The sequence below is a fragment of the Pocillopora verrucosa genome, chromosome 13, assembly GCF_036669915.1.
Source record: "Pocillopora verrucosa isolate sample1 chromosome 13, ASM3666991v2, whole genome shotgun sequence".
NCBI classification, from domain to species: domain Eukaryota; kingdom Metazoa; phylum Cnidaria; class Anthozoa; order Scleractinia; family Pocilloporidae; genus Pocillopora; species Pocillopora verrucosa.
This window is the reverse complement of record NC_089324.1, coordinates 8,938,718-8,966,699: the sequence shown is the minus strand read 5'-3', so window position 1 is coordinate 8,966,699 and position 27,982 is coordinate 8,938,718. Positions and strand designations below refer to the sequence as shown.

General features: G+C 36.9%; 2 protein-coding genes and 1 non-coding gene across 4 annotated transcripts; 1 reads left to right on the top strand and 2 right to left on the bottom strand.

Annotated features, from left to right (window-relative positions):
* The first annotated feature begins 35 nt into the window (after nucleotides 1-35).
* Nucleotides 36-20,857, top strand: LOC131773890 (DNA topoisomerase 2-alpha). 2 transcript variants are annotated; one of them, XM_059089861.2, is made up of 24 exons: nucleotides 36-264; nucleotides 1,439-1,691; nucleotides 2,096-2,159; nucleotides 2,778-3,021; nucleotides 3,347-3,559; nucleotides 4,254-4,454; nucleotides 5,413-5,652; nucleotides 6,827-6,883; nucleotides 7,341-7,580; nucleotides 8,193-8,429; nucleotides 9,258-9,473; nucleotides 10,085-10,177; nucleotides 10,398-10,512; nucleotides 10,631-10,752; nucleotides 11,824-12,204; nucleotides 12,767-12,966; nucleotides 13,430-13,565; nucleotides 14,241-14,436; nucleotides 15,218-15,465; nucleotides 15,961-16,044; nucleotides 16,401-16,907; nucleotides 17,363-17,557; nucleotides 18,279-18,563; nucleotides 19,031-20,857. In XM_059089861.2, the coding sequence occupies exons 2-24, from the start codon at nucleotides 1,445-1,447 to the stop codon at nucleotides 19,247-19,249; spliced, it is 4,740 nt and encodes a 1,579-aa protein (XP_058945844.1). In that variant the 5' UTR covers nucleotides 36-264; nucleotides 1,439-1,444; the 3' UTR covers nucleotides 19,250-20,857. The 2 variants fall into 2 exon arrangements, with proteins under 2 accessions (XP_058945844.1, XP_058945843.1); XM_059089860.2 differs by lacking the exon at nucleotides 36-264 and adding an exon at nucleotides 887-1,004.
* Nucleotides 20,858-21,826: 969 nt separating this feature from the next.
* On the bottom strand, nucleotides 21,827-27,439 carry LOC131773925 (EH domain-containing protein 3-like). Its single transcript, XM_059089896.2, has 2 exons — nucleotides 26,383-27,439; nucleotides 21,827-24,654 (listed from the first exon to the last, which is right to left on the bottom strand). The coding sequence occupies exons 1-2, from the start codon at nucleotides 27,292-27,294 to the stop codon at nucleotides 23,938-23,940; spliced, it is 1,629 nt and encodes a 542-aa protein (XP_058945879.1). The 5' UTR covers nucleotides 27,295-27,439; the 3' UTR covers nucleotides 21,827-23,937.
* On the bottom strand, nucleotides 24,869-24,942 carry Trnai-aau (transfer RNA isoleucine (anticodon AAU)). The gene has a single exon. It is a non-coding gene; the product is annotated as a tRNA-Ile (tRNA).
* Nucleotides 27,440-27,982: the final 543 nt, after the last annotated feature.

Genomic DNA, 27,982 nt, shown 5'->3' with positions numbered 1-27,982 from the left:
ACTCAATCCCAGACCCCTCTCGTGCCTTAATCCTTTCATGCTTACAACTCTAAAAAACATGTTGTCCAAAAATGGCGAAAATTTTCGGAAAGGATCCTTATTGTGAACAATGAGGAAAACTATCTAGTGGCTTATGGAAAATAGAGAAGCGGCGAGCAGTTACACAAAAGGATTTTTAAATGACCAAATTATCTGAAGTGCTTTCATGTTTACTACTGCTCGACCACCGGGCGCGAGTTCAGTTTGTTACGAACGTGATTAACGGTAGGTAAGATGTTGGAGTAAAAAAAACTATACAAAAACCTAAAAACAAACGAAAAAACAAGATCAAGATAGCATGCTAGAAAGGCTTTAATGCCATCTGTAGTCAATATGGTTAAAGGATAATTTTATAACCTTGATCAATTCCATTTGAAATTTTAATATTATGAGAAATTTTAAAAAAGCCGTCTATGATCTGTTGGGCCTAACACATCATATTATAAATATGTGGTGTAAAAGTGATCGATGTGCTTGCTTGAAAGTGACTGAAAACCACTGTCATTTCAGCTTGTCCCTAACGATTGCAAACAATGTTCTGGAACACCAAATACGGTGGATTGTTTTTTGAGTTTAGTGCAACATTACACGTGTAGGATCGATATGGATCGCGCAAAAATTTCCCTTATGGCTTAACAATTGATTCAATCACAAAAGTACAAGTCCAAACGTATTGCTTGAGATTGACGTCTTTGTTGCAGTTTGATTTCGTGACTTTTACTGTTACATTTTCCCCGCCATCTTGAATACCGCGTAGAGAGTTGGGGTAGCAAATATGTCACATGGTAAGCTTCGATAGATGTGATTGGCTAATTCGTAGAACATTGGGATGTGGCGGTTTCCTCAAATGTCGCGTTAATCGTCGTGCTCGCTTCGTGGTCGCGATTCTCACCGGCGCGAGAACATTTTCTCGCTATTTGGTACGTTTCTCGGTAACGATGGCGGCCGAAACTAGTCCTTTGAAGGTAACGATTATTTTATCTAAAACATGGCGATATTTTGGGGCATAGAAGACGGTATCACTACCATGTAAGAGTAATCGTAGATGAGACACTGCATGTTCGATGTCGTGGTACTAAGTTGTATTGGAAGAATCCAAATTTTTGAATTTCGAACCAAACTTTCATCTTGTGGGTGTACTTCTCATGCCGCATCTAGAATGTAATCAAGGATAACAGTATTTACGGCAACAGAAGAATATATCATGGTAACTTACGCGATTAACATACTTTCAATTTCCCGCCTTTATAACGTGGACACATTTGGCTTTCCAATAAAATAAATATAAATAAATAAATCGTTCATCTTGATGTGGAAAGTGGATTGAGTAAGAAAATCTCTGAATCCAATGTAACACTACATCAGCAGCTAAAAATTGTTGAATTGTATTTTTGTACAGGAGATCATGAATAATGGAGAAAATACCAAGAGCAATGCTTTTGCTGCAAAGAAGAAAAAACGACTGTCAGTTGAGCGGATCTACCAAAAGAAGACACAGTTGGAACACATTCTTCTCCGTCCAGACACTTACATTGGCTCTGTTGAGCCAATCAAACAGAACATGTGGGTTTATGATGCAGAGACTGATGCCATTGTGAGTAAGGAAATCACTTATACGCCAGGTCTCTACAAGATCTTTGATGAACTTTTAGGTGAGCAGATTGGATTCATGTTTTTCCATTACTTGTAGCTTAGTTTTACTTTAAAAATAAGGCCCTCGGCAAGCTATAAACTTGTTATTATTCACTTTGACTCATTAACTTATCATTATTTGCTCTAATGAAGGACTGACGATCGAAACATTGTTCAGCTTAAGAAATTCTTTAAAGTGGCTAATTTACGTTATTAAGTCAGTTGATAAAACCAAATTATCTTTTAAATTTTTCTTCTTTGGTTTGTTAAAAAAAGGAAAAAAAACTTTTTAAAAAAATTCCTGACCAAGACCATATATTTAAGAATTATGGAAAATAGTGAGTTTATGATATTCAGTAAGGTATGTGAATGTACAAGTCATGTAATAATATTATTGTGTGTTATGTTTCTTTCAATTTTGAAGTGAATGCAGCAGATAACAAGCAGAGAGACCCTGCCATGGGCTGTGTTAAAATAACCATTGATGCGTGAGTGACATATTAACAAAACAAACTATTTTTTAACAGTGACCCCATTATATGATTGAAATGATAGTTGACAGGTTCACTTACTTGAAAGTTGTCATTTCCTTGCTTTCCAGCCCCTTACTGTCCTGTTGTAAAGGATTAATTTTCAAGTAATGCTATCCTGATAGGTTTTTATTGTGCATACAATGTACCTGTTAATTATGAGGGTAATGTGTGACAGCCGGTTGGCACATCATAAATTGAACAAAGCCTATAGTTGGTATCCAAATTGCTCATTGGGTAATTAAAACTCTGCAAGTGAACATAGTTTTATTCATATTTTAAAGACTGGTAACTGTGAAAGAATTTCATTTAATCCATTTTGATTATGTAGACAGTTCTTAGATAAATGGAAACTTTAGATTGCCTTTGGGACTACAGCTTTGTTGTCAAATGGTATGGGATTATCTAGAAATTTTTCCAGAAAATGCAACATAGGAGTTAGCCTCTGCCATATGGAGATGCATTTTTCTTTTCCAAAGTACTATTAATAGTAACTCCGAAACATTGGCGATAAGCTGGTAAAATACTATTATGTGTTAAACTTAAATATGCCTATTTCCTCTGTTTAAATTTCAGAGATAGTAACACTATCAGTGTTTGGAATGATGGACGTGGCATTCCTGTGGAGATGCATAAAGAACAGAAAGTTTATGTTCCTACATTGATATTTGGCCATCTTCTAACGTCCAGTAACTACAATGATGAGGAGAAAAAAGTCACAGGCGGCAGGAATGGTTATGGTGCAAAACTTTGTAATATCTTCAGCACAAAATTTGTTGTGGAAACTTGTTCCTCTGACTCAAATAAGAAGTTCAAACAGGTACATTTTGTTCTTGAATACATGCTAGATCTTCATGATCCTTAAAGTTAATGAGAGAATCCTGAAGAAATTTCCATGTTGTGTAAACATCTAGTGTACATTATAACAGGAAGAGGCAATTAAGTTAATGAAATTCAAAAAGAAAAGGAAAATGATTATTCATTTAAATGACTGCTTATGCTTATAGAGTATTTGAGTATAGTAGCAGAGTGTGGTTAAGTATAGTAATAGTATAGTTCATTTTAAACTTTTAGAAATACTATACCTGAATAATTTTTTTCTTGTCACCTAACACAATTCAACTTGTTCCTTTTCTTGTATGTAGACCTGGACAAACAACATGGGAAAAGTTACAGAGCCTATTGTAAAGGATTTTAGTGGAAAGGACTTCACTTGTGTTACATTCAAACCTGACCTGGCAAAGTTTAAAATGGAAAGTCTTGATAAAGACATTATCTCACTCCTCTCCAGGAGGGCATATGATGTTGCTGGATCTGTTAGAGGAATTTCTGTATATCTCAATGGAAAGAAGTTACCTGTATGTAATTTGTTGGCAATATTCATGTTATAAATTGCTCAATTCATCAAGCACCTTCATAAACAAGTTGTAGCTAAGTTATATGGTGCAACTACTTGTTTTTGTTCAGAGCAGAGATAATGCATTTTATTTTCTGGGTTATGAAATTTTGATTGAAAATCCATTACTTAACAGAAAAATCTCTGTAGTAATGATAAGTCAGTAGTACATGTATCTCTTGTACATCAGGTAATGGGGAAAAACCATCATGGACTTCACAAATCTTTCTCAGACCCTCTCTTTCTGTGCCATAGGAGTATGAATTATTGTCTTATTCAGAAATCTGTGTCCAGTTGGTGAAGCTTCATACAAGCCACAGGGTTGTAACTAAGAAATTTTGCTGCTGGCTGAAATTTCAAGTGAGGCAGTTCATCAATAGCATTCAGTATTGATTAATTGTAAGTGTCTGACCTCAGAAGTGCCTGTTGTGTTTTACTAAGTGATTGCCAGCCAAAAATCCAGCCAGTGATAGTTGCTTATTCTTGTGGCAGCCAGCACTTAGCAACAACCTTGCACTCAAACATCAGAAGTAGAATCTACATTTATAAATGATGCATTGTCTTATACCCTTTTGTGTTGTTTAGCATTCATGAGTAGGTTAAAATCAATTTGCGATTTATTTTTCATGAAAAAATTTATTTTTAATTGTCAACAGATTAAGACTTTCAAGGATTATGTTGGACTGTACTTGAAAGCCAGAGATGATGAAGATGACTTGGCATTGGGTAGTGACTCAGAGAAAAAGACCAATTCTGTCGTGCATGAAGTTGTAAATAAGCGTTGGGAAGTTTGTGTTACCACAAGCACCAAAGGTTTTCAGCAAGCTAGCTTTGTCAACAGCATAGCCACAACTAAGGTATAGTCAAGCCAAGTTCTCTAAAACTGCTTTAAAGCTGTGAAACATCAACTGTCTAACAGTTTTTGTCAAAACAGTTCAACATACAGTTTTTCATTTGAAATTTTCTGACCTTTGCAAAGTGAACAATCATTCTTTTTAATCACCTTACTGACTTAAAAAAATTTTTCTGCACCCTAATTTTCTGACTTTGGAAAATTCATGAAAAGGTGAGGTGAACAAGGAGAGTGGTGAATGTAACATTGTATGGAAATTAAGGAGAGCATTAAGAAAAAATCTTGGATGAAAACAATTCGGCAAGACTACTTGAAATAAGGTGTTATAAAGGTAGCCACAAAATAGAGCAGTAATCTTGTTGGCAGTCAAGAGGTTACTACTGACAACTGAAGAACAGCCCACTTGTAGGCACAGTTCAACACAACTCTAAAAAGGGGAATAAATGCTTACCAAAGGTGGGGGGTATGGGTGGTGGGTGGTGGAGAGGCATAGAGGAAAACAGCAAGCACAAAAGTAAGCAAAGTAAAGAACCTTGTAGTGCCCAAAAAAACCTCAAACTTCCTTTAACCCTTTAACCCCTTAGAATGACTATCATCTAATTTCTCCTTACAACATCACCCTTGAATCACACATAAAGTTTACAAGAGTAAAAGAAATGATCGCCAACTAAGGAACCTCTTGATTGTTAGACAAATTCTCCTTGTCAGCACCTTAAGAGATGTACTGAGAACAGTATGGAGAATATACATACTGACCTTAGGGTGTATAGGATTAATAGTGCATTAAGGCAGCAACAGCTGTGTCCCAAATTTTTTAGAAATTAGGCATAGCAACTTTCTCCTGTTCAGAATAAACATAGTGTCCTGCTAGTTAGACCTTGCTGTTATTATTATTTCCTTGACAGAGAGGTAACTCAAGAACTTAATGGTAATGGTATTGATAAAAATGTCTCCTATTATAGGGAGGAACACATGTCAACTATATAACTGACCAGATCACAGAGAAGCTCATGGCTGCAGTGAAAAGGAAAAATAAAGGAGGTGTAGAAGTGAAGCCTTTTCAGATCAAGAATCACTTGTGGATTTTCATAAATTGTTTAATTGAAAATCCAACCTTTGACTCCCAAACCAAGGAAAATATGACTCTCAGATCTAAAGCGTTTGGATCCACTTGTGATTTCAGTGAAAAGTTTATCAAACAGGTTTGTATCTGTATTTATATAATAAGCTCAGTTATGCATGCATTCTGATTGGTTCTCACATATGATCTATTGGAGGACAGATGTATAGATGATGTCATTAAAACTTTTTTTAATTCTTTATTATATAAAACAAACAGATTCCAAGTTGCCATGCATCTGTTCAGTAATAGATCATGGAGGACATCAAAATGTGGTAAAAACATCAGTGACACACTTGGCTATGCCTTGTGTGCCACTTTTTTATTCTTACCACATTTTTACATCATCTGTGATCTATTACTGAACAGACGCATGGCAACTTGGAATCTATGTTAATCTCTTTGCAATTACCTTCAAGTTGTTTTCATATAACACCCAAAATTTATGTATCATAATGGAATTTTTAAAGCATGATGAAATATGTCTGTTGTAAGTCATTTTCAACCCCAGCCATTTCTGATGGCTGGGGTTAAAAGCCAAGGTCAGAGTGTTCAGGACTCTGCAACTATTGATGTCAAAAAAGTCCTGTGTTAATTGAGATAGATGGTATGTTTTGGAGTTTGATGTGGAATGAAGATGGAGGTTAAACTAGGTTTGGGCATAAGGATTTTTGAACCTATGCTAGTTCTTATTTTCATATTCCATGATCTTAAAACAGAGGTGATGTTTGAAGCAGAAGTGATGGTGGATACAGATGCAGGGAGTGAAATTGCGCCCAATACAGGCGCCAATGCGACTAAATTTTTCACTTTGGCAACCAAATCCTGAAAATTAGTTGCCAAATTGGCAACTAGAATGTTTCATCATAACCTTACTAAGAGATCTAGTGAATTAAAAAGATTTGCAAAGACAAATCCGCAGCAAACTTCCATGTAAGTTTGTTTCCAAAATGCAGCACATGCATCTCGATCGATAACTAGATGCCATCTTTGATTTAGGTGAGCTTAAACGTTGCATATCATCCATCCTAGTGTCCATTTTGTAGCACGTTAAAGATCTTTTCCCCTACTTAATTTCTAGAACGATGACAGCATAAAAAAGAGGTTTTGTTTGTCTTTGAAAATGGCGACCAACTTTTCTTGAATTGGCTACCACTTTGAAGAATTTAGGAGCCAAGTGGCTGTCAGAAAAAAAAATTAATTTCACGCCCTGAGATGTGATGTGATGTTATATCTTGTTTCCTGTACTTTTTTAGGTTACTCAGTGTGGTGTTGTTGAACATATCATGAACTGGGTGAAATTCAAGGCACAGGTACTAATTCCAACCTTTAGTAGACTCCAGGTTGAATTCATTAAACATGTCATGGTTTAACAGCAGGGTTCTCTCTGGGAATAATCTTGTGTCCTTTGAGTGGATTCTTAGCTGATTTGAAGTGGTTACAGAAAAAACGTGCTTTCTTAGTAATTGGCAAAACACCACTTAAAGAACAAGGTGAAAGAAATAACTTTCACCAAAAAAAAAATTCTCAAAATGTTACTCCTTAACTACTACATGGCTACTGGCACATGTATTAATTGTTCATGACACTTGTTAGCAAACTTTTCAAAGAATTTGAAAATGTCTGAATACATGCATCACCTTAGTTTGGATGCCCTCTTATCAAGAGGAGTCTTAATTGATAGCTTCTAACTGTTTCTAACTTGTTTTTGTACCTTATCAAGTATTTTTAAATTAAGATGTGCATTTATTTTTGGGGATTTCATTCTAGTCTCAACTCAACAAGAAGTGTCAAAAGAGCAAACACAGCAAGATTCGTGGAATTCCCAAATTGGATGATGCTAATGATGCTGGCAGTAGAAACTCAATGCAATGTACACTAATTCTCACTGAGGGTGACTCAGCCAAAACACTGGCTGTAAGTGGCTTGAGTGTAGTTGGTAGAGACCGTTTTGGAGTGTTTCCCTTGCGTGGTAAACTGCTTAATGTCAGGGATGCATCACACAAGCAGGTATGAAGTTCAAACTTCCAGTAGTTAGCCAGTGGAGAATTTGATTCATGCAGTTAAACCTCCTTAGCATACTCCCACTAACTTTAGGGAAATGCAAAGATGTGTTTGGCATAATTTGTTTTGAGCTGTTGTTACTGGATCCTGGAAAAATCAAATACACAAGTTTAAGACAAGAAGAGACCATTTGATCCCATTTGACTGATAATTCTTGGTGACAACCTTCAAAATTTTTATGTCAGTTCATAGAAGTCATCTGCTATGGTAATCAATGAATAGCTCACAATTTAGGTCAATCTGATCGAGAATAAAGGGGGTAACTTTCTAAAGAAAGTGTGGTGCTGCATCAGTGGGAGAGTATAACAGGGTAATTTGATATTATCAACTGAGTTGATTATGTAAATTGGCTATTGTAAAGAGTTTCAATGGTAAAGTTTCGCTCTGACAAAGGGCTAAGGTTCAAAACGTTAGTTTTGAAATTCTTTACAGTGGCCACTGTATGTTATTAACTCAGCTGATAATACCAAATTACCCTGATTGAGGATACCTTGTTAAAGTACCAGCTTTCCTTATTTAACCCAGAACTAAACCAGAATTTTTATTGTTTGACTTTAGATTCTTGAAAATGCTGAGATCAATAATCTTATCAAGATACTTGGCCTTCAATACAACAAGAAGTACTCATCTGAGGAAGACTTGAAGAGTCTAAGATATGGCCACCTTATGATAATGACAGATCAAGACCAAGATGGCTCTCACATCAAGGGACTCCTCATCAACTTCATCCATAGTAATTGGCCTACCCTTACACGCTTACCTTTCCTGGAGGAGTTTATTACTCCCATCGTTAAGGTTAGTGTTATTTTTAAGGTGTCATATGTAAGATAGGTAAGCTTTAAATGGGGGTGGGGGGAAGGTGGGGTATTAAGACTACACCAACAGTTTACCTTAATCTTTAAGATGGAAACTGAAACTTCTAAGACCTGCCCAAAAGAGAGAAATTAATTTCCACATATACAGAATTTTAGTTACACATTGTTTCAAACAAATAATTTGTGTCAGCTTGGCATAGCTAGCAGTGGCTTGTAAGAAAATGAATGGTGTAATCAAATTGAAAATACACAAATTTTACATCATTATCAAGGAAACTTTCATTGAAGTTATGGCAAGGGAGTATTTAAGTTACAACTAATATTTTTAACACTGTCAGTTTAAGATTGTACCAATTTTCTTGCAATTGAGAAAGATTGCAAAGAAATGGTGGACTTAGTTTGTGGCTGTTGCATTGCTTACAAATGTAAATGTAGTCTGTGCAAAATGTAGTAATTTCAGCTATAAAACCAATACGAGTGCATTCACCTGGACCTTTGTCAATATGTATTATGGTGACCTTTAACCACTTAAGATTAAGAGGTGGATGAAACACCTCCATGTATTATAAAAACAAAATTCTCATTACTCCAAGTTAAAGTCAGTTTATGTTTTTATTCAGGCATTTTTTAAATTCTATGCTCATGTAATCAAAATTAGTACATAAAAACATGGATTCTCAGGCTTGATTATGAATCCTCTGGAGACATTTGGCAATAAAATTTTGCTTGTAGGTTGATTGTGTCTCTGATATTCAAATAGTGAGTGTAGTAATTCATCATCGATGCTAACAGCTCATCAAAATTTCAGGTCAGTAAAGGCAAAGAGGAGAAAGCATTCTACAGCATTCCTGAATATGAGGAATGGAAAAACAGCATAGTCAATGTCAAGTCTTGGAAAGTAAAATACTATAAAGGTTTGGGTACGAGCACTCCTAAGGAGGCCAAAGAATACTTTGCTGACATGAGACGTCATCAGATTCAGTTCCACCATGAAGGTGCACCATGTGATGAAGCTATACTTATGGTATGTACAGCTGTATCATATAAGTCATTGGCACTATGTGGGTGATATGACTATAGTTTTGGATACTGCGATATTTTTTTTTTTTAAATAATGTTTTTCTTCTTTGCTGGAGTATTGCATCTCTTTTGAGTTAATACAGCCAATGCTTGAAAACATCTGTCTAAGTGTAGAGTTGTGAGAAACTTTCATTTTCCCTTCTCACTTAGAATTAAGTGTTCCCTTGCAGTGGGTAATAAGAAAGACAAGTTTATTTCATCAAAGCAGAGATAATGTGAATCAAGTGTCACAGTAAAGGCAGTGATGAGTGAGGTAGCCAGGGAGCCTCTCAAAGAAACAAGCAAAGTCTGCCAGCTGTTAGGCTCTCATAGATATATTCAATTCTGCATGCAAGACCAAAATAATCAACAAATCTACCAGTGTTGGTATTAATTCATGTTTTTACATGATTTATCTCATAATGACATATGAAGGAATGTCAAAGGAACCAAGAAAATTATGTTCAACAAATGTTAATTAAAAACTATTTTAACCTGTAGTGGTATGAAATTGGCTTTGTTTGAAGGAAGAAAAACAACTGTGAATTGTAGACTGGATGTTTCTTTTAATTACAGGCATTCAGTAAGAAGAAAGTTAATGACAGGAAAGACTGGCTCAATCGTGCAATGGAAGATCGCAAGTGGAGAAGGCAACAAGGGCTTTCAGAGGTTGGTCAAACTTAGTTGTTTATTTGCATTCCTGGGATTTGTCCATAAGAGGTGTTGAACAACAAACTGAAATAAGTGATCAAATTTTGTTTGTGAAATCTGTCCTAAAAGAGTGTAAACAAGAAGATTATACTATATTATTTAATGCCAGTAGCTTTTTTCTTATATCACTCAGTAAAAATCACCTAGTAACTGCTTTTCTTGTCTTTCTTTCCTACAGGTTTACTTATATGAGAAGGACACCAGGTCAGTTTCATATTCTGACTTTGTCAACAAAGAACTTGTTTTATTCTCCAATGCTGATAATGAACGATCAATCCCATGTTTGGTGGATGGTAAGCAAGATAATTGAATTTAGAAATAATGTCAAAAGGCATAACCAAATAACTGATAAGATTTTGTTCCTGTGTATTTTATCAATCATTATAATTATTTTTGAACAATGTCCTTCAGGTTTAAAGCCCGGTCAAAGGAAGGTACTCTTCACCTGCCTTAAAAGGAATGACAAAAGAGAAGTAAAAGTTGCTCAACTTGCTGGATCAGTTGCAGAACTGTCTGCATATCACCATGGCGAGGTATATAATTAATAATGGTAAAAGGACTGAATGGAATTCAATTCAGTCTGTAATCATACGAGTAATTAAAAAAATAGGATGACTGCAAAGTGGGAGTCTGATTTGTTAAGCATGAGTATAATTACAGACAGAATTGAATAACACAAAGTCCTGTTACCAATTAATCAGAACTATGACAAGATTTGAGAAAGAAACTAGACATCAGTTATAAGTTTTCATTAAAAAAACAACAACAACAGCTAACTCAGGGGAATGTGAGAGAACTGTGCACGCACATGTTGTGTTCTGTCCACTTACTCAGGCATGATGTGTTAACTGTGCCTTTCACTGTCCTACTGCTGTCCAATTACAAACATGACATGTTCACTGTCCCATTAGAGCTCAACGTGGGCTGGTGATAACCAATAATGTTTGAGAATTTTCCCATAGTTTTAATGAAAGTCTATGACCTCTACTTGATGATTAAGTCCTCCAAACCAATCAGTTAGATTTGTCTACTTGCATCTACATGTCCACTGCACAAAGTTATTTTAATTAAATTTGTGGTGATTCACCAACTGAATATTTACTGCTCTTCAAAATGGTGGATATTCTGCCACAGTATAATACAACTGATAAAAGTAACAATCAATAATAAGTGCAATATCATAGTTATTACATCATTCTTGGAGTTTCAAACATGAAGTGGTAACCGATAACCCATTATTTACAGAATCTTCAAGCACTAATAGATAAAGGCAAATCCTTGGCAGAATTTTTTCCATCAATCAGTCAATTGTCAGAGTATACAAAGGATATCATTTTTGCAGCAATTATTGGAGATGAAAGCTGCTGATGCAAAGTTGTGCTTGAACATTTCAAATTTCTGTTGCATTTATTTCCTGTTACAACTGTGACAAAATATCTTTCTCAATTCCTTTCTTGATAATGGCCCAACTATCCATTGGCTCATGTTAGGATACCACACTTGCAGGATTGTAGTTGAAAAATACATCAGAAGTAATATATTAAGTTAATTCTCCCCTCAGCTTTTATGCCCTGGTCTTATTTACATCTTCTTTACCCATTAAGGCAAGCCTGATGGGAACAATCATCAACTTAGCACAGAATTTTGTGGGCAGCAACAACTTAAATCTTCTGATGCCAGTTGGTCAGTTTGGCACTCGTCTCCATGGAGGCAAGGATGCTGCTAGTCCTCGTTACATCTTCACTATGATGAGTCCTTTAACAAAGCTATTGTTTCATGCTCATGATATGCCCAGCCTTACATACCTGTTTGACGATAACCAGCCTGTTGAACCTGAGTGGTATTGCCCTATAATTCCTTTAGTTCTAGTCAATGGGGCTGAGGGGATTGGCACTGGGTACAGCACCAAGGTGCCTAACTTTGATGTTCGGCAAATTATTAGTAATCTGAAGAAGATGATCAATGGAGAGGAACCAGAAGAGATGGTGAGCTCTTTATTCCCACTAAACTGTGATAGAAACTTCAGAGTTTCCAGATAAATCAAAATGTTGACATTTTTTGTTGTCAGAGTCAGAGAAATGATCAATTATGAAAGTGGAGTACCTTAGTTTTCAACAAAAAAGTAGCTTTTGGATTTAAAAAAGCATAACTTTAAATTTGTGGGCACGCTGTGATTACATGTAGTATTCCATTAGGCTTGCAGTGGTACTTTAGCGTTAAAGAAACTTCTCAATCACATTGTAAATTCACAATTGATGTGGAAAAAATTAGATATAGATTAAAATAGCAAATTTTGTATTGGTTTGTCTTTTGGCAGTTTTTGCCTTGGGCCTATTTACCTGCTCACTTGTTCTGTTAAAATTTATTTTCCTGCTGAACATCTCAAGTAGAGAAATTTTTTTCCAAAGTTATAGGTGATATTGTAATGAACAGTGCCAGTGCTCCTTAAGGGGTGGTCTGGGAATCTTGATATGTACCTTTCTTAACATAGTGCAGAGGTACAAACCAGGGAATGTTTGTGTTATTGTTTTTCCTTTCAAATTTAAGATACCATCATTCAAGAACTTCACTGGTACCATTTCTCAAATTGATAGCCACAAATTCCTTGTGCAAGGCAATGTGGAAGTTGTTGACAACAAGACCATAGAAATATCTGAACTGCCAGTTGGCATCTGGACACAGGTTTACAAAGAAAATGTTTTGGAACCAATGCTCCATGGTTCAGAGAAAATTCCTCCAATTCTGACGTGAGTAGACAAGTGTTTGATTCAAACAAACCTATTTAAGCTATGTTTTAAAGAAAGAAGTACGGCACTCACCCTCAGCAGTACAAAAGTTAGTCTGTCTGATAGGTGAAACAATTCTAGTACAATAGATGCACTATAACAAGATTATGAAACTGGATTAACAAAGGGCAAAAAAGCAGCATCTCTGAGTTGCAGGGGCAGGACTTGTAGCATCTTTGAAGTCACAATGGTGGAGTGTTATTAACTCAGTTTGTTTATAAATTTACATCATAAGTGCTCATGTGTGAATTGTGAAAGATTAACTACTGAAATGATATAATGATGTGCATGTACTTATAAAATTGTGCAGTAATTGGGATTGTCTAGCATTTTCCACAGTTTAATTTATTTGTTCAATGACTTCCAGTGACTACACTTGGGAAATTGGTCCCATCCAATCTGATGACTTTTATTTTTGGTACAGGGATTACAAGGAATACCACACAGATGTAACAGTGAAGTTTGTACTTAATATGGCTGAGGACAAGCTGGCTGAGGCAGAGGCAACTGGATTACACAAGAAATTTAAACTTGAAGCTTCAATTAACACCAGCAATATGGTGAGTTTAGCACTTATCCCAGCTAATATTTAATATTTGTAGTTATAGAAAATACTAGTTTTTCTATCTAAGTGCATTTTAGTCATTACAAAAATGTCCACACAGCAGATGTGTGACAGAGTTTGTGGCTCATCCATTTTTTTTTATTACTGGAAATTTTTTATGGTGCTATATCAAATTTTGCAGCCATAGTTGATAGCCCTTCTAATGTCAGTTTTCTTGTGAGATGTATCCAACTAACTTTGATCTTTGGTGACAAAATAATGTCTTCTTCCAAGTGGAGGTGGTTAGTGTTGGATATTTACTAGGCTATGTATAAGTGAAATATCTACCACTGGCCACTGATACTGAGGTAAATAGTTTTAGTATATACAAAGACAGTGAGATTATACAGCAAAAAATGATGATTTTAACACATTTATTCCTGCAGCTATTACAACACTTTTGGGTTCAAATCCTGCGTGAGTTGCTAAAAGGTGAATAGCAAAGGATATGCAGAGTTTGAGTAGCCAATCAGAGCATGCCTTTAACACTATCCACTGTTTAAGTATTTTCTAATCACAGATAGTCCAGTTTAAGACATGGCTCAGTAATGAATTCAGCACAACCTCATTGGGTATAGGGAACTTCTGATTGAATCGATTTGAAATTATTTTTGTTTGCAATGTATTTCAGGTTTTGTTTGATGCCTTGGGTTGTCTGCGCAAGTATGAGTCGCCACTAGACATACTTAAGGAATTCTTTGAGCTTCGTTTGGAAAAATATGCTGTACGTAAAGCATGGTTAGATGGAATGCTGACTGCAGAATCAACCAAGCTCAGTAGTCAAGCTCGTTTTATCTTGGAGAAAATTGAAGGACAAATTATCATAGGTGAGGGTTCTATCATTGCTCACTATTTATTTATTTATAGTTTCCATTCAAATTTCCAATTATACTCCTGTAAATCTTGTGCAATTACATTGGAGGCACATTTATTTTGTTCATTTGCACCTGAATCAATGGCCGTTTTTGTGCTAGAGACGTTAAAGTTGTCTAAGACGTTAAAGTCGTCTCGAGATGACTTTAATGTCTTAGACAACTTTAATGTCTCTATAGCATAAATGCATCTAATGAGTTGATCATTGATGCATTGTTATTTGATCCATTGTTATGGAGGAGCTTATCAATTTCTTGACATCCTTAAGGAAACAAAGATTTAGGCAAAATGTAATACGATGGTGTAGGATTTTCCCTATACACTAATATGTGCTGGGGACACTATTTGGTTAGGAAAACAACAGCAAAAGGAATGCAAAACAGCAAGAAGAATGAGTCATCTCAGATTTGCATTAGAACAATATTTGCACTGATTTAATTTAATAAAAAACTGACAAGGTCTGCAAAAATACTCTTATAAAAATAAAATAACCCTTTGCCATCATTGTTCAGTTTTTTACCATTTTTTTTAACAGAGACTGCAATATCATCTTTTAGTGTAATAAGTTGTGCACAGAATAATTTGATATTTATCATGTGGTTTAGAACATTATTTACTGTGGCTCCTTAACTTTTTCATCGGGAACCTTAACCTTTTTTTAAAAAGTCTGAATATGGAGTAAAAGATGGTGAAGTCTCCTGTGACTCATGAACGGGAACTTGTTATTTCTAACAGAGAACAGAACCAAGCGCGACATAGTTACCACTTTGGTGCAGCATGGATACCCATCTGATCCTATCAAGGCTTGGAAAGACACACAAAAGTCCAGTGCACCTGATGAGGGAGATACAGATGATGCTTCCAGTGTGGCAAGTTCCACGTCAAGCACTGGTGGACCTGACTTTGGGTACTTGTTGTCCATGTCTATGCTGTCTCTCTCTCGAGAAAAGAAGGAAGAGCTATTAAAAGAGAGAGATAATAAGGTCAGTGGCAGTATTTATTTGGAGTTCAATTTTCTCCTTTGTTTAAAGTTTACTCTTTTATATTTTTGGTTTAGGTGATATACAGTGTGTGTATGATAATGATTTCAAAACAAAGCAAAATAAAGTTCAAACCAAGGATGAAAATGGCCAATGTTTGTATTTTGGAATTCAGCCTTAAGGGATGACCTCAGCACAAGCCTCTAGGGAAAAACAAGAGAGTGTTTAAGTGTTTTTAAGCAATGACTCATAGTCATGTCTTCTGTTTTGCATAGAATTTTGAAATATCAAAATTGTGAGGGGAGAGGGAAGAGGAGGGCATTCAAAGATTCCAGTTGTTTTGCAAAGGTGAAAAGGTGGTTAATACTTGTATCATAAGCAAAAGTCTCTGATGTCTTGGTAGACAAGAGAAATCCATGTAATCCTAATCAGATTCTTATTGCAACAGTTGCCTATGAGCCTGCCATTCTTGTTTAATAATCTTGTGCAACAATTTAGTTGGAGGAGCTGAACATATTAAGGAGGAAGTCACCACAAGACCTCTGGTTCGAAGATCTTGATAGCTTTTTGGAAGAGCTCGAGGTAAGGTCTTCATATCTTAACATAATTTACCGAGAACCTTACTTTTGTCACCAAGGAATATGAGGTGTCTTAAAATACTCTTGTAAACACAATTGACTAAAAGTTTGGGAAAAGTGTAGTTTAATTGAGTAGAACTCAAGGAATGAAGATGGAATCTCCTTTAATGTCTTTTAATCCTATTCAAACTTATATTATGTGCATTTTTTGGGATGAAGGTAGTTTAGCCCACTCTAATTGACCAGAATATCGTTTTGTAACTTGTGTATAGAATAGGATGTTTTGGTGGTATTTCTATACAACCTGAGGGTGCTTATAGCATTTCCTGTATGTCATTTAACATTTGCCACTGATTACAGCGAGTTGAGCAACAGGAAAAGGAAGATCAAGAAATGTACGTAAAGTCCAAGGCAGGGCGCTCACAGCAGCAGAAAAAGAAACCATCAAAGCCAGCAAAGAAAACTGAAAATAAACCCAAGACGCTTGCTACAAATGAACAAGAAAAGAAAAACATGCAACATAAGAGCAAAGAAACAGCTCCAAAGAAAGAAAACAAGAGTGACGACTCCTGGGAGTTTGACGACATAGATGCAGGTCCTCCGGTGAGATCACTCGCTGACAGACTTGCTCAGCGACAGAGCCAGAAGTTGCCCATCTCGTTATCATCATCGTTAGCTGGCAGTGGTGCTGAGACAACCAGCAGTTCTGCTGCAAAGGGAAAAACGCAATCTTCGCTGGAGGTGTTCAGTTCAAAGAAGAAGGTTAGGAAAGCAGCAGAGAGTGATGACGATTTTATTATGGAGTTCAGCGATGAAGAGGATGGACCGCCTGTAGAGAAAAGGGCCGCTAGATCTCGTCCTGCTAAGGTTTGTGTAGTGATATACTGTTAAGTTAAATGTCGCTGGAACACGCTTCAGCGAAGTGTGCCAGTGTACCAATTGCAGTCAAAGGAGTAGCTTTGTGCCATTTGAAGGTTTTCAGGGTCGTTTGTTTGTTGTTTCAGATGTTCCCTCTTTCTTTACAAAGAGGGGTGTAGCATGCCCCTTGGGGTATTTTCCTTTCCTTTGCTATTTCTTTGTCTTAATGGGTGACTGGACTAGAAGCCAGTTTAGACGGAAATTGTTGACGAAATCGCTTAATGGGAACGTTTACACCTGTTAAACTGCCTCCTTACCCAGAATATGTTGATGGAAAAACTACCGAAAAAGAGTTCGCCAGTGATCCATGGATTTGGCATTCTATTGATTCTTTTAGTTCAGTAAAATGATATAAAGAGTATAATGTTTTTGATTTTCTTTTCTTTTATTGCTTTGCTCTGTAGACGTACTCTTTTAGTTCTGACGATGATGATGATGATGATGATGATCTTACGGTCACGGCGGTGAAAACCGGAAAGCCATCTAAGGAAGGAAGTGTTGATAGCGATGCCGAATCAGATAAAAGTGACGTGCAAGCTACTCGTGCTCTGATTCAAAAGCTCTCCCCTGCTAAACCCGCAAAGACCACTAGTTCACGGGTAAGATTTTGCTGAATTGTCAAACATTTACTAAGCAGCTGACACCTTGGGGATCTTTTGAGTGAGCGAACAACCTCAGACCGTATAATTAACAATTGTTCCACGAGCGCACATTGGATAGAGATGATAGATAGCCAACCAGGCCCGTAGGGTTGAGTTGGCTATACTCAGCTCATATCCGACAAGCGCGAGCGGAATTATTGTTATATTAAAAATGCCCCCAAATAAAGATAAATCTTCTCAAGTTTATATAGGAAGCTCGTCACTGGAAAGTGGTATTCTGTAAGGCCCCTAGTCTTTAGTAATAGAAATAAATTATGTAACAGGACTGAGTGAAAGTCAGTGCGTAATGCGGCAAACAGTATTTTTATAGTAACAACAGTGACGTGAAGAAAGATTGTCGCCTAACCAGGAACAGATGGCTGTAAGGCAAGCGTCATTCTCATTACTGGTGGTCTTCTTCACTCTCGATTAAAAGATAGCTCGAGCCATCAAATTTTGCTAGGTGATTCTGCGCAGTGGCGGGATAATTTCCCATCCTCCAATGCCTGATAAACACCCTTGGGCGGGAGTTGACGTAACCTCATGGGACTGAACATTGATATCCCCAGATCTTTTATTATTCTCGATTGTGATTTAAGGAGAAGACCATTAAAAGGGTAGACTACAAGTCAATTAGCAATTTGAGATGTCTTGAATGAATGGATTTGATGCTTTGCAGCCAAATAAACCATTAAAGGGTGGTGAATCAATTAAATCTACGAAGAAACAACCTGCTAAGACCACTACAGCAGCAGAGAAGAAACGCACCGCGACTAAAAAGGCAGCTTCGTCTAAAACATCGTCACAGGACGACAGCCCTGATGGCGAATTAGCTGCAAAGAAACAGCCAGCCAAGAAAGGCAAACGAGGAAAGGCAGTAATTCTTGATAGTAGTGACGAGGATTCTGATTCAGCCATGCTCTCTTTAAAGAAACCTACAACTGCTAAAGGAAAAGTGGTTAAGGTAAGTGTAAGAATACCAAATGTTCATTGATAAGCATCTTCCAAAGGTATTTAGATTGCCAGGAAATCTCCAAAATGGCCTCACTCAAAGAAATTCGACCGTTTTTTTTCTCTAATCAAGAGACAGTGAAACATAGCATTATTTTTCGTCTCTGAATAGCTGTATGTTCACACCAAATGATTAGAACCAGAAGCAGAGAACTTTCCCCATTGGCTTCCATCCTTGGGTAAGTTCGGAAGCCAGGATTCATTGTTTCTAAAAGATGATATGAAATACAATGAAAAGGCCTTGAAGAACGAAAATTATGCGATCAGTAGTTCCTGATTCAGCGACAGTGACAGAGGAATACACGAGACTGAAAACAGGGAATGGAAGAGACTGAGATAACTATCAAGTTACGACACAGCTCATGTCTACAAAAACTTCAGCTTCGTCTTTAGTAATGCCTTGTTATCTTTGTCATACAGCCTAAAAAGTCGCCACCGAAAAAGGCGAAAGCAAGCGTAGAAAGCTCCAGTGATGACGAACCACTGGAAAGTGCAGTTGTTAGCCGATCAGTTCGCACCGGCAGATCCAAAGCTCCTGTGAAGTATTTTGCGGAGGAAAGTGACAGTGATGAAAAAGAGAATGAAGGCTCAAAGGAATGGTCCGGATCAGGAAGTGATTTTGATGATGATGATGATTAGTTTTTGTATGCCCCAGGCAGGCTGCACATCTGTGTCTTTCAAGTGATACGACGGTGTATTGTAGTCTGACGAACCTGGTTTTGCTCAGCGTCTGCCTCCTATAAAAACGGTTTTTTTCGAAGGAGACAGATGACAATGAAATTATCTCCTGCTTGCATGACTCCCCCACAGATGCACTTTTTATTGGCATCGTATCTGTAAATGATCTACTTACTACACTGAAAATTTTTGAAACACCATATAGAGATTCCTATTAAAACCAAGGTGAGAAGTTTACCTGACAACTCATTGTACACTTTGTGTTATCAATCCACTATCCCCTCCATCCTGGGGTTTCCTCTGCTGTATCGTATCATCCACGGAGACGCAGGGGCACAAGGATACTTTTGACTCCACCGCAGTCAGCCCCGTCAAAAAATTTTGAACAATTTTCTTCGTTTGTCTCCGAGCCAAAAGCATTACGGCAAACTAATCGATCACTTCTCTTTAAAACTAGACATGCAGTACTCGACTGATAATTTTCACTCCTCACATGAGTCTGATAGTGACTTCAGCTTAGGTCTCCGAACCGCCTAGGCGGGTCACCCCACCTATCATGTAACGTGATCAAAACAAAGTAAGAAATTATATTGACAGGCGGGTTACCTCACCTACCCGGGGTCCACCTCCATGTAAACAGGCCTTAGTGCCCTCTCTACCGTAAGTGCCCCACTTAGATTTGTTTTTGTTGGTAAGCGCCGCTATTGCGTAAGCACCTTAATTCCCAAGAGAGCCTTTAACGAATCAGCGCCCCTATTATGTTTCAGTGATGGCCCTATTAGAGTTCATGTACATTGGGATCAACCGTGGCTCAACTTCCTTAATTGCTCACTTAAAACCTCATTACATAACCAGTGATCTCAACTTTTGTTACTTGTGATTTTCAAAATACCTCACTACTGTTAAGTGAGTATTCACTGTTTATTATATGGCAAGGTAGTCATGAGGTAAATCAGAGCTTTCTGATTGGTTCCTAGTTGGTCGTTATACCCTACAGACAGCTCATGCAGAGCGTTTTCAGGGAAACAGCCCTAAGAAGAGTATTTTTTACTTCTTAAACTCCAGATCACATTTATGATTTTCAAGTATTCACAGTTACTGATTCATTACTTCACTTCTTACGGACCAACATGATTACCAGCTCCCAGTTAGCTTGTTAGCTCAGTTGGTAGAGTATTGCACCGGTGTCGCAGAGGTCATGGGTTCAAATCCCGTACAGACCTGAATTTTTTTCAGGTCTTATTTTCACTACTGCTTGTAAAAGTAGTGTTCATTAAGGCGAAGATTGCTTCCATATTCATCTCTAAATCCGCCGTTTAACTATAAGATTTTTACATGTTCCTAGTCATGGTGAAGTTTTGTTCGAACGAGACGGCAAATTCAGTTTGATTCGAGTACTATACAATAAACTACTTTGTAACCTGCTTGTTCGAACCGTATCATTGCGTGTTATTGGCCCTCAGTCGTAGCAAGGTCCGCACTGCCACGACCTCAGGCCAATATTACTCAGTTCGGCCATCACGCTCAGGTAATAAGAAGTAATAAATAAGCCTCGCTTTGGAGAATGTTTGTGCTCTTTGATTTTCAGGGTTCATACTTCGCGAAGTTTGATTCCTTTTGCTGTCTAAGCGATCTAGATGAAGTCGTATGTGGATGGTTTATTCCCCCTCACGAGAGAAGGCCAATGTGTTTACCTTGTTCTGTGCATAAGCAACGTTGATCTCTTTATACTTCAAACGTAACTGTTAGGAAAGGAGTTGTCATTATCCTTCTCGATTTCCAAAGGGACATGGTAGGCTAGGCGGGGATCATTGTGTCGACCTTGTTCTGTGTAAAGGTGACCTATCTTCCATACTTTCAAACGTACCTATTAAGAAAGAGAATGGTGTTGTCCTTTTCTATTTTCAAAAGTGACATGGTACGCTTTACTATTCTTTAGATACTGTAATATGCCGTCCCGTGGGCGTGCCAGTTACAACGAGAAAGGTCTTATGCCACTAGACTAGAGGAGCAAGGCGCACTTTCCTTCTGCCTTTTCAATCCCATTCCCAGGGTCTCACTCCCTCCTGTTCCTTAACATATTAACCCTTTAACTCCCAGATAAAATTTGTAGTTCTGCTTACTGTCAACTATACAATTCTTATGTACTGTTATTTCAGGGAATTTAGTATCGGATCAACTGATTATCCCCAAATTGATATTTTTCTTTATTCTCATCACTTATTATACTTACAATTTGTATTGATATTGTAAGGAGAAATTCTGTCTTGGTCACTCATGGGAGCCAAAGGGTTAAAGGCGAGGAAGGACAGGAGGTGGTGGTTGGGGGGAAGGGAGGAAGGGAGGAGAGAGAGACTCTTAGAACGGGGTTGTAAAGGACTCGATTGGGAGAGAAGTTGCGTGGCAGCTCAGATAGAATGATTCCTTGCATGGTGAAACATCTTTAAAATACCTTGCCACACTCTTCACAACAAAAAAAAATCCAGGAAGTAAGTTTGACACCAAACCCTTTTTGACATCAATAACAGGAAAACCAAATTAATTTTTAAGGTACCATAATTTTAATTTACTTAATACAGAATGCCCTTTTAACAGTCAATGTTAAATGTCAATGTTGATACACCTCGACTATATCAAAAATAACCTGAGGCAAAAATAAGTAATGTTCCTCTATCGTGCAATAATAATTATTTGATGGTACAAAGGAGACTTAAACTAATAACACTGTCAAAAGAATGAACCTAATTCACATTAGAATTGTATTTACTTTGGTTCAAAGTGATAAAATAAAACTATATTCATATCTCCTGAAAGCTAATTCAATTTCTAAATTTAACAAGCTCTTTATAAATTCTAAACATAACATTTTTGCACAAAATTGAATTTAATGGGAATGGGAAATCAATCCTTATTGCTCAAGTGAATGTCAAAGAAAATGCATTTAAAAATTAGCATAGTGGCTAATTTTTACAGTTGTTTATTTGGTTTTATGATCAACTCCCAAAAGGTAAGGTAAGAAATAAAACAATCCTTGAACAATCAGAGCATGGATATCTCTACAACCACCAAAGCAATTACCTAACTTGATGTATTTAAGAGCTGAAATATCTTCGTTTAGGAAAAAGCTGCTTCAGCTGAAATTCTAATTTTGGCAATAACTACAGACATTTGAATAGTATGGTTGGGTTTACACACAAAACACTAGTTTCACCAATAACAAGGTGCATTGACTTGAAAATGTTCACTTTATACCAGGTCCCTGTTGTTCGAAGGTTAGTTAATGCTATCCACCGGATAAATCTCTAAACAGTGGATAATGCTATCTGTTTTGCTATCACTTATCTGTTGGATAGTGATTTATCCCTTAGATAGCATCATCTGACATTTAAACAACTGGGCCCAGATGCCAGTTGCTTTTAAACACTAAAATATGTTTTGCTATTACTTATCTGCTGGATAGTGATTTATCTATTGAATAGTGTTATCTGACACTTGTATAACTGAGCCCAGATGCTAGTTGCTTTTATACCCTAAAATAGCCTGCAATGTTTTTTCTTTAGATTTCTGTCACCATTTTGAGTCCACTTGTATGACCTACTCACAAAAAAGAATGAGTATGAAATCCCTGCTACTGATAAAAGGCTTTGTCCATATTTGACAGTAGCAGTTACAGGCCATACTTAGTTGAGTTAACTTTTAGTGATTATAGAAAATGGTACACAATCAAAATCTGGTATGTCTCTTGATTTTTGGTTGAAGATACAACCTCATGAAACATGAAATAACTAATTCAGATTGTTACATCCAAGTTTTCCAACAATTAGAAGACAAATTATACTGAATTGGACAGCAACATGCACCTTTTACATGCAAATCAAATTAATAGATCAATCACTGTAAATTAACTTTTGCTGAACATAACCAATTTACAAGTTAGTGAAAATTTTATCAGACCTGTATCTGTCAATAACAGTAGTACTTCCTTTCTATATATTGATTTACCTCCTAAACAAAAAGTCCCAAACCCTTTTCACTTGGTGGTATGTAATTAATTTAAAATCAAGAGAACACTCTGGTCTGAAAAACCTTATTGTGTGATATTTTGGCGGACAACAGAGGCAGTCAACTTCTTTGTTTATTGACTGAAGACTTATTAAGGTTTACATCTACTGTTTAATGTTCATCTGCATTATATCCTTTCATTATATCCATCTTTCTCAAGTTATGCAGTATAAATACCTTTTAAAATACTGCTGCGTCAGATACTCTTTTTCATGCAAGGAAAACGTAACCAAAAGCATTCACCATACTAAGATAATTTTACAAACTAGCTGCAGCACAATATGGAAGAGACATATCTAAATCAGAAATAGCACAAAAAAGCTAAATAAAATGTCCATTTGAATACAATTTAACCCTTAAAATAATTATTTGAACTCCAAATCCTGCATAAAATGTACAGTTATGAAACCTCTCATAGACACAAAGCTGGAAACTCCCCAGCCATAGAGAATTTCAACATTTACTTAGTATATTACCTTTTAAAATTATTTTGACCCAATCAGACAATTGTAAATGTTTGTAACTTGTCCAAATCAGCACACAGTTCTTAAAGATCACTGTACTGCCTTGCTGATGTTGGAGTTTTGTCAGTCATAGTCCATACCATTGGACGAATTAATACGTTTTGACGGAGGAGTAAGGTGTGTAGAAAGTTCTTCTGGTAGATCATCATCCTCTAACTTGATCTTTATTAAGTACATTGCCAAAGCAAACTCATCCTCATCAAGTTTCCCATCACGATCTATATCAGCCAGAGTCCAAATTTTACCCAATATATTGTTTTGTAGCTTAGATTTTGTCATCTCCTTCTTTGCAACAGCTCCACTAATCTTTCCACCTTGAGGATTCAAACTTCTGAAGATCTTGTCATATTCATGCTTAAATTCTTCCACCACCCAATCATCTGATCCAGCCCCCAAAGCAGCACCCTGGCAGGCTCCTGATGCAAAGGGGTTGTTGGTAGAATGAGAGACAGTAAATGCCCCTCCTCTCACAGAAGCATCAGATTCACTATCACTCTCCAAGGGTATCATGGCCATCAGACGTGGAATTTCATTTGCCAGCATGCGGTCAAGGGATTCTATCAGCTTGGTTTTCAAAGGAGAAAACTTTGAGAAGTCATACTTGCGCAACTGCTCTTTCATTTTTAGTACAGGAGGGAAATCCCCTGGGGATATGTTTTGTTCCCTTTGAATCTTCATGTAGACATCAGAAAGCTTGTTCAAAAGCTGCTCCTTCTTTTTATCCTTGCCAAACACTGCTGGCATTTGGTTTTTCAGCTCTGCTATAACATATGCATGAACCTAAAAACAGAGAAACCACCCCCCCAAAAAAAGTCAGTGCTTAAAATTGAAGAAGTTCTCCAGCCTTAAAGATTACTACATGATACCTACATTTTGGAACCATTTTTCAGTCAAATCAAAGTACAAATCACATAATTCTTTGCATATAGAAGCCATCCTCGCAGTTATGGATACTACTCAACTGGTAGTGAAAATAAGGCCTAAAAATAAATTCAGGCCCCAGTGGGATTTGAACCCATGACCTCTGCAATATTGGTGCAGTGCTCTTACCAACTGAGCTAACAGGCCAACTGGGGGCTGGTCATTATTTTGGTTCAAAATTAACCCTCCAAGTGGTGAAAACATGACTTTAAATGTATGATAATCATATATGTGTACTGCGGTTGAAGAAACAAATATAGAAGCAGTCCTCACAGTTATGAATACTACTTAACTAGTATTGAAAATAAGGCCTGTTGGCTTGTTAGCTCAGTTGGTAGGAGTGCTAGACTGGTATAGCAGAGGTCATGGGTTCAAATCCTGTATGGACCTGAATTTTTTTCAGGCCTTATTTTAACCACTAGTTAAGTAGTATTCATACCTGCATGGATCACCTCTATTTGTTTCTTCAACCACAGTGCACATATATGATTTTCATATATTGACAGTCATGTATACATCAATCTTCATTTTCTTATCCCATTAAATGAAAATTTTTAAATCATTGGTGATCCTTTCAATCTGTTGGCTCTCAGCATCAATTTGATCATGAACAACACTAGTCTTTGCTATAAATTGTATCTTTTTTCCAGCATATGAGAAAGCAACACTTAAAAAAATTATCAAATTTCAAGGCTTGTTAAGGCAATCAATAAAATTGCTGAAAAATGTGAGATAAAGAAGCCCTTGTGCAGTAGATTTTTAAAGCTTTTGTCTCCAGAAAATTAAAAACAAAAAGAAATGGATGAATTATACTTCTTACAGATTTTGCATGAAGACAACAAGATTTCTGTAATAAAATCTTTAAACAAGGTAATTCAGAGTTGTAATTGAACTGTGTTTCATGCAATTTTGACCTGAAATCACACTTATAATTTCAAATTGAATTCCCTGCGTACTTGATTTTAGACCAAATCACAATCCACTCAGTACAACTACCGTTATAAATTATATGAACTTGGTATCTCATTAGAGAATACCCTGCAAAATATTGTTTTCACAGGTCAAAATGATCAAGATTATTGTCTAAAACACTGAAATTTTGGGGGAGTAACACATTCTTTCTCTAATCATTTTCAGCATTACACGAAATGGCAAGATTTCCCTATAGCCACAGACTATTCTCAGATAAAGCCTTGGTCCCAAGGTAATCTCTTATTCTTCCCATTTCTCCTTTTATTAAAGACCTGCATTCAAAGTGAAGTATGAGTTCACATGGAAATCTTTCTCATGAATCGTTCGTTGCTCCGCACTGTTATATCTTGTTAGCGATTTATTTAAATACAGTGCATTGTACTTAGAGAGAGCTCAACTACTTAACTCCTCATTTGTAGTTTTCCAATTCTAAAATGAAAAACACTGTGCTTAAATGTAACACAGTAATCACTTTTTCCCTTCTTTTAGTTTGTCAAGCCCCAATAACTTTAACTCCTGACAACTCAAACCTTTTACAATTACCCTTAAGGAGTTGAGTTACTTGGAGTCGATTGTATGATCGAAAGTAGTAAAAATCAAAAATTTTTTGCAAACCTTAGCCAAACGGGCTCTCTTGATGAAGTCATTCAACTTCCTCAGTGCGGCATTTCTTGGAAGGGTTTGAATATCGTTGAACAGATCACTGGCTTCACACTCGAACAATTTTCGATTTTCATCAATTTGCAAAGGTTGGTCCCAGAAAGACCCGATATACACGCGTGCAACTTCAGGAGTGTTGATCACTTTCCCCAAGGACCACATGAGAGCTCCATACACCCGCATCAGCTGTTGAGTCGTGACCATATCAGCTTTGTTGAGGACAATTCGAATCTTGTCATCGTAGTCGCGAAGAACTTCAATTCCACGTTGGAATTCGTCTGAAATGTCAAGTTTGTGCGCATCGAAAAGAAGAATTATCCGATCGCATCGTTCGGCAAACCATTTCAGAATTCCAGTGAAATCGTATCCGCGAGACACACTCTGCTTTTCGCCTGACAAAATACCAGGTGTATCTACGATTGAAATACTCTCAAGGACAGGGCTTGGAAGCTCAGAGCAGCAAAACCTATTTAGAAAGGCATTACCAAAAGAATCGAGAGTGCGGAAAGGTTTCGTGGGATCCACTATCAAAGCATTTCCGGGAATGACTTGGTCTTTCTCTCCATGCATCACCGCGATGAAACTATCCGTAGTAGGTTCTGGGCCTACGCGTATTCCAGGAAAATCTCGTTCAAGAAGATAACGAATGAATGTTGTTTTGCCAGTAGAGTACTGCCCAACTAACAATACCATGGGTTTTGCCACGAAGTCAGGCTCAGTCATAGCGGGCGAGTGGAAATCATTGAAAAGGTAAGACTCTTCCAGTGGTTTCAGTTGCTTGAAATAAAGTTTCTTCAAGCCATCCACGACTGAGTTGAAAACTTGAGGGTTTCTTTGACCGTCGTTCCTTTTCATCCACGAAAACATGGCGAGGGATATTCGAAGAAAAAGATTATACTTTGTTGAATGTTATGCCACGAGGAGTATCTGTGATTTTGATTTGTTTTTCAGGTAAGTAACGTGTGAAAGAAAACGCCACCCAAACGCTCCCTTCCGCCGCGCATGCGTGTTGTCGTCTGCGAGTCTAGCCGCTTGACTAATGACGTCACGAATCTATAATCAGAAACTGACTAATACCCCATCAACACCAGCAAAACATGTTAAGTTAACCGGATTTAACAGAACGAAAATCTGAAAAAAGAGAAATGAAAAACCAAATTTTCCATAAGATTCAAATAGTCACTAACTTGTATGTTCAATGTAACACATTTGAAGTTGTCAAACACTGGTTCAAGTAGCCTCTATGAAGAAAAAAAAAGTGTTTAAGAAAACAGCCTTAGAACCTGTTAAAGGCATGGTTTGATGCTACTCTGGTTTAAAGATTTAATGAATGCAACTGAGAAATTACAATTCATAGAAAACTTATGATAAGAGGGCAAGTCAGAGAACCAAAAGTTACTACAACAAGGAAATTATATTTTAAAGAATATATGTGTATGACCTGACAACAAGGATATAAATGTTTTCTAAAACTGTCAATTTATTTTGAATGCTATGAATTGTAACTTATCAGTTACATTCATTAAATCTTTAAACCAGAGTGACATCAAACCGT

Coding starts and splice junctions, on each gene's coding strand:
- LOC131773890 (XM_059089860.2), top strand. CDS start 978: ATGGCGGCCGAAACTAGTCCTTTGAAG. Junction 8,430..9,257: donor TTATTACTCCCATCGTTAAG/GTTAGTGTTATT, acceptor TCAAAATTTCAG/GTCAGTAAAGGCAAAGAGGA. Junction 9,474..10,084: donor GTGATGAAGCTATACTTATG/GTATGTACAGCT, acceptor TTTTAATTACAG/GCATTCAGTAAGAAGAAAGT.
- LOC131773925 (XM_059089896.2), bottom strand. CDS start 27,294: ATGTTTTCGTGGATGAAAAGGAACGACGGTCAAAGAAACCCTCAAGTT. Junction 24,655..26,382: donor AGAGAGCCCGTTTGGCTAAG/GTTTGCAAAAAA, acceptor CTCTGTTTTTAG/GTTCATGCATATGTTATAGC.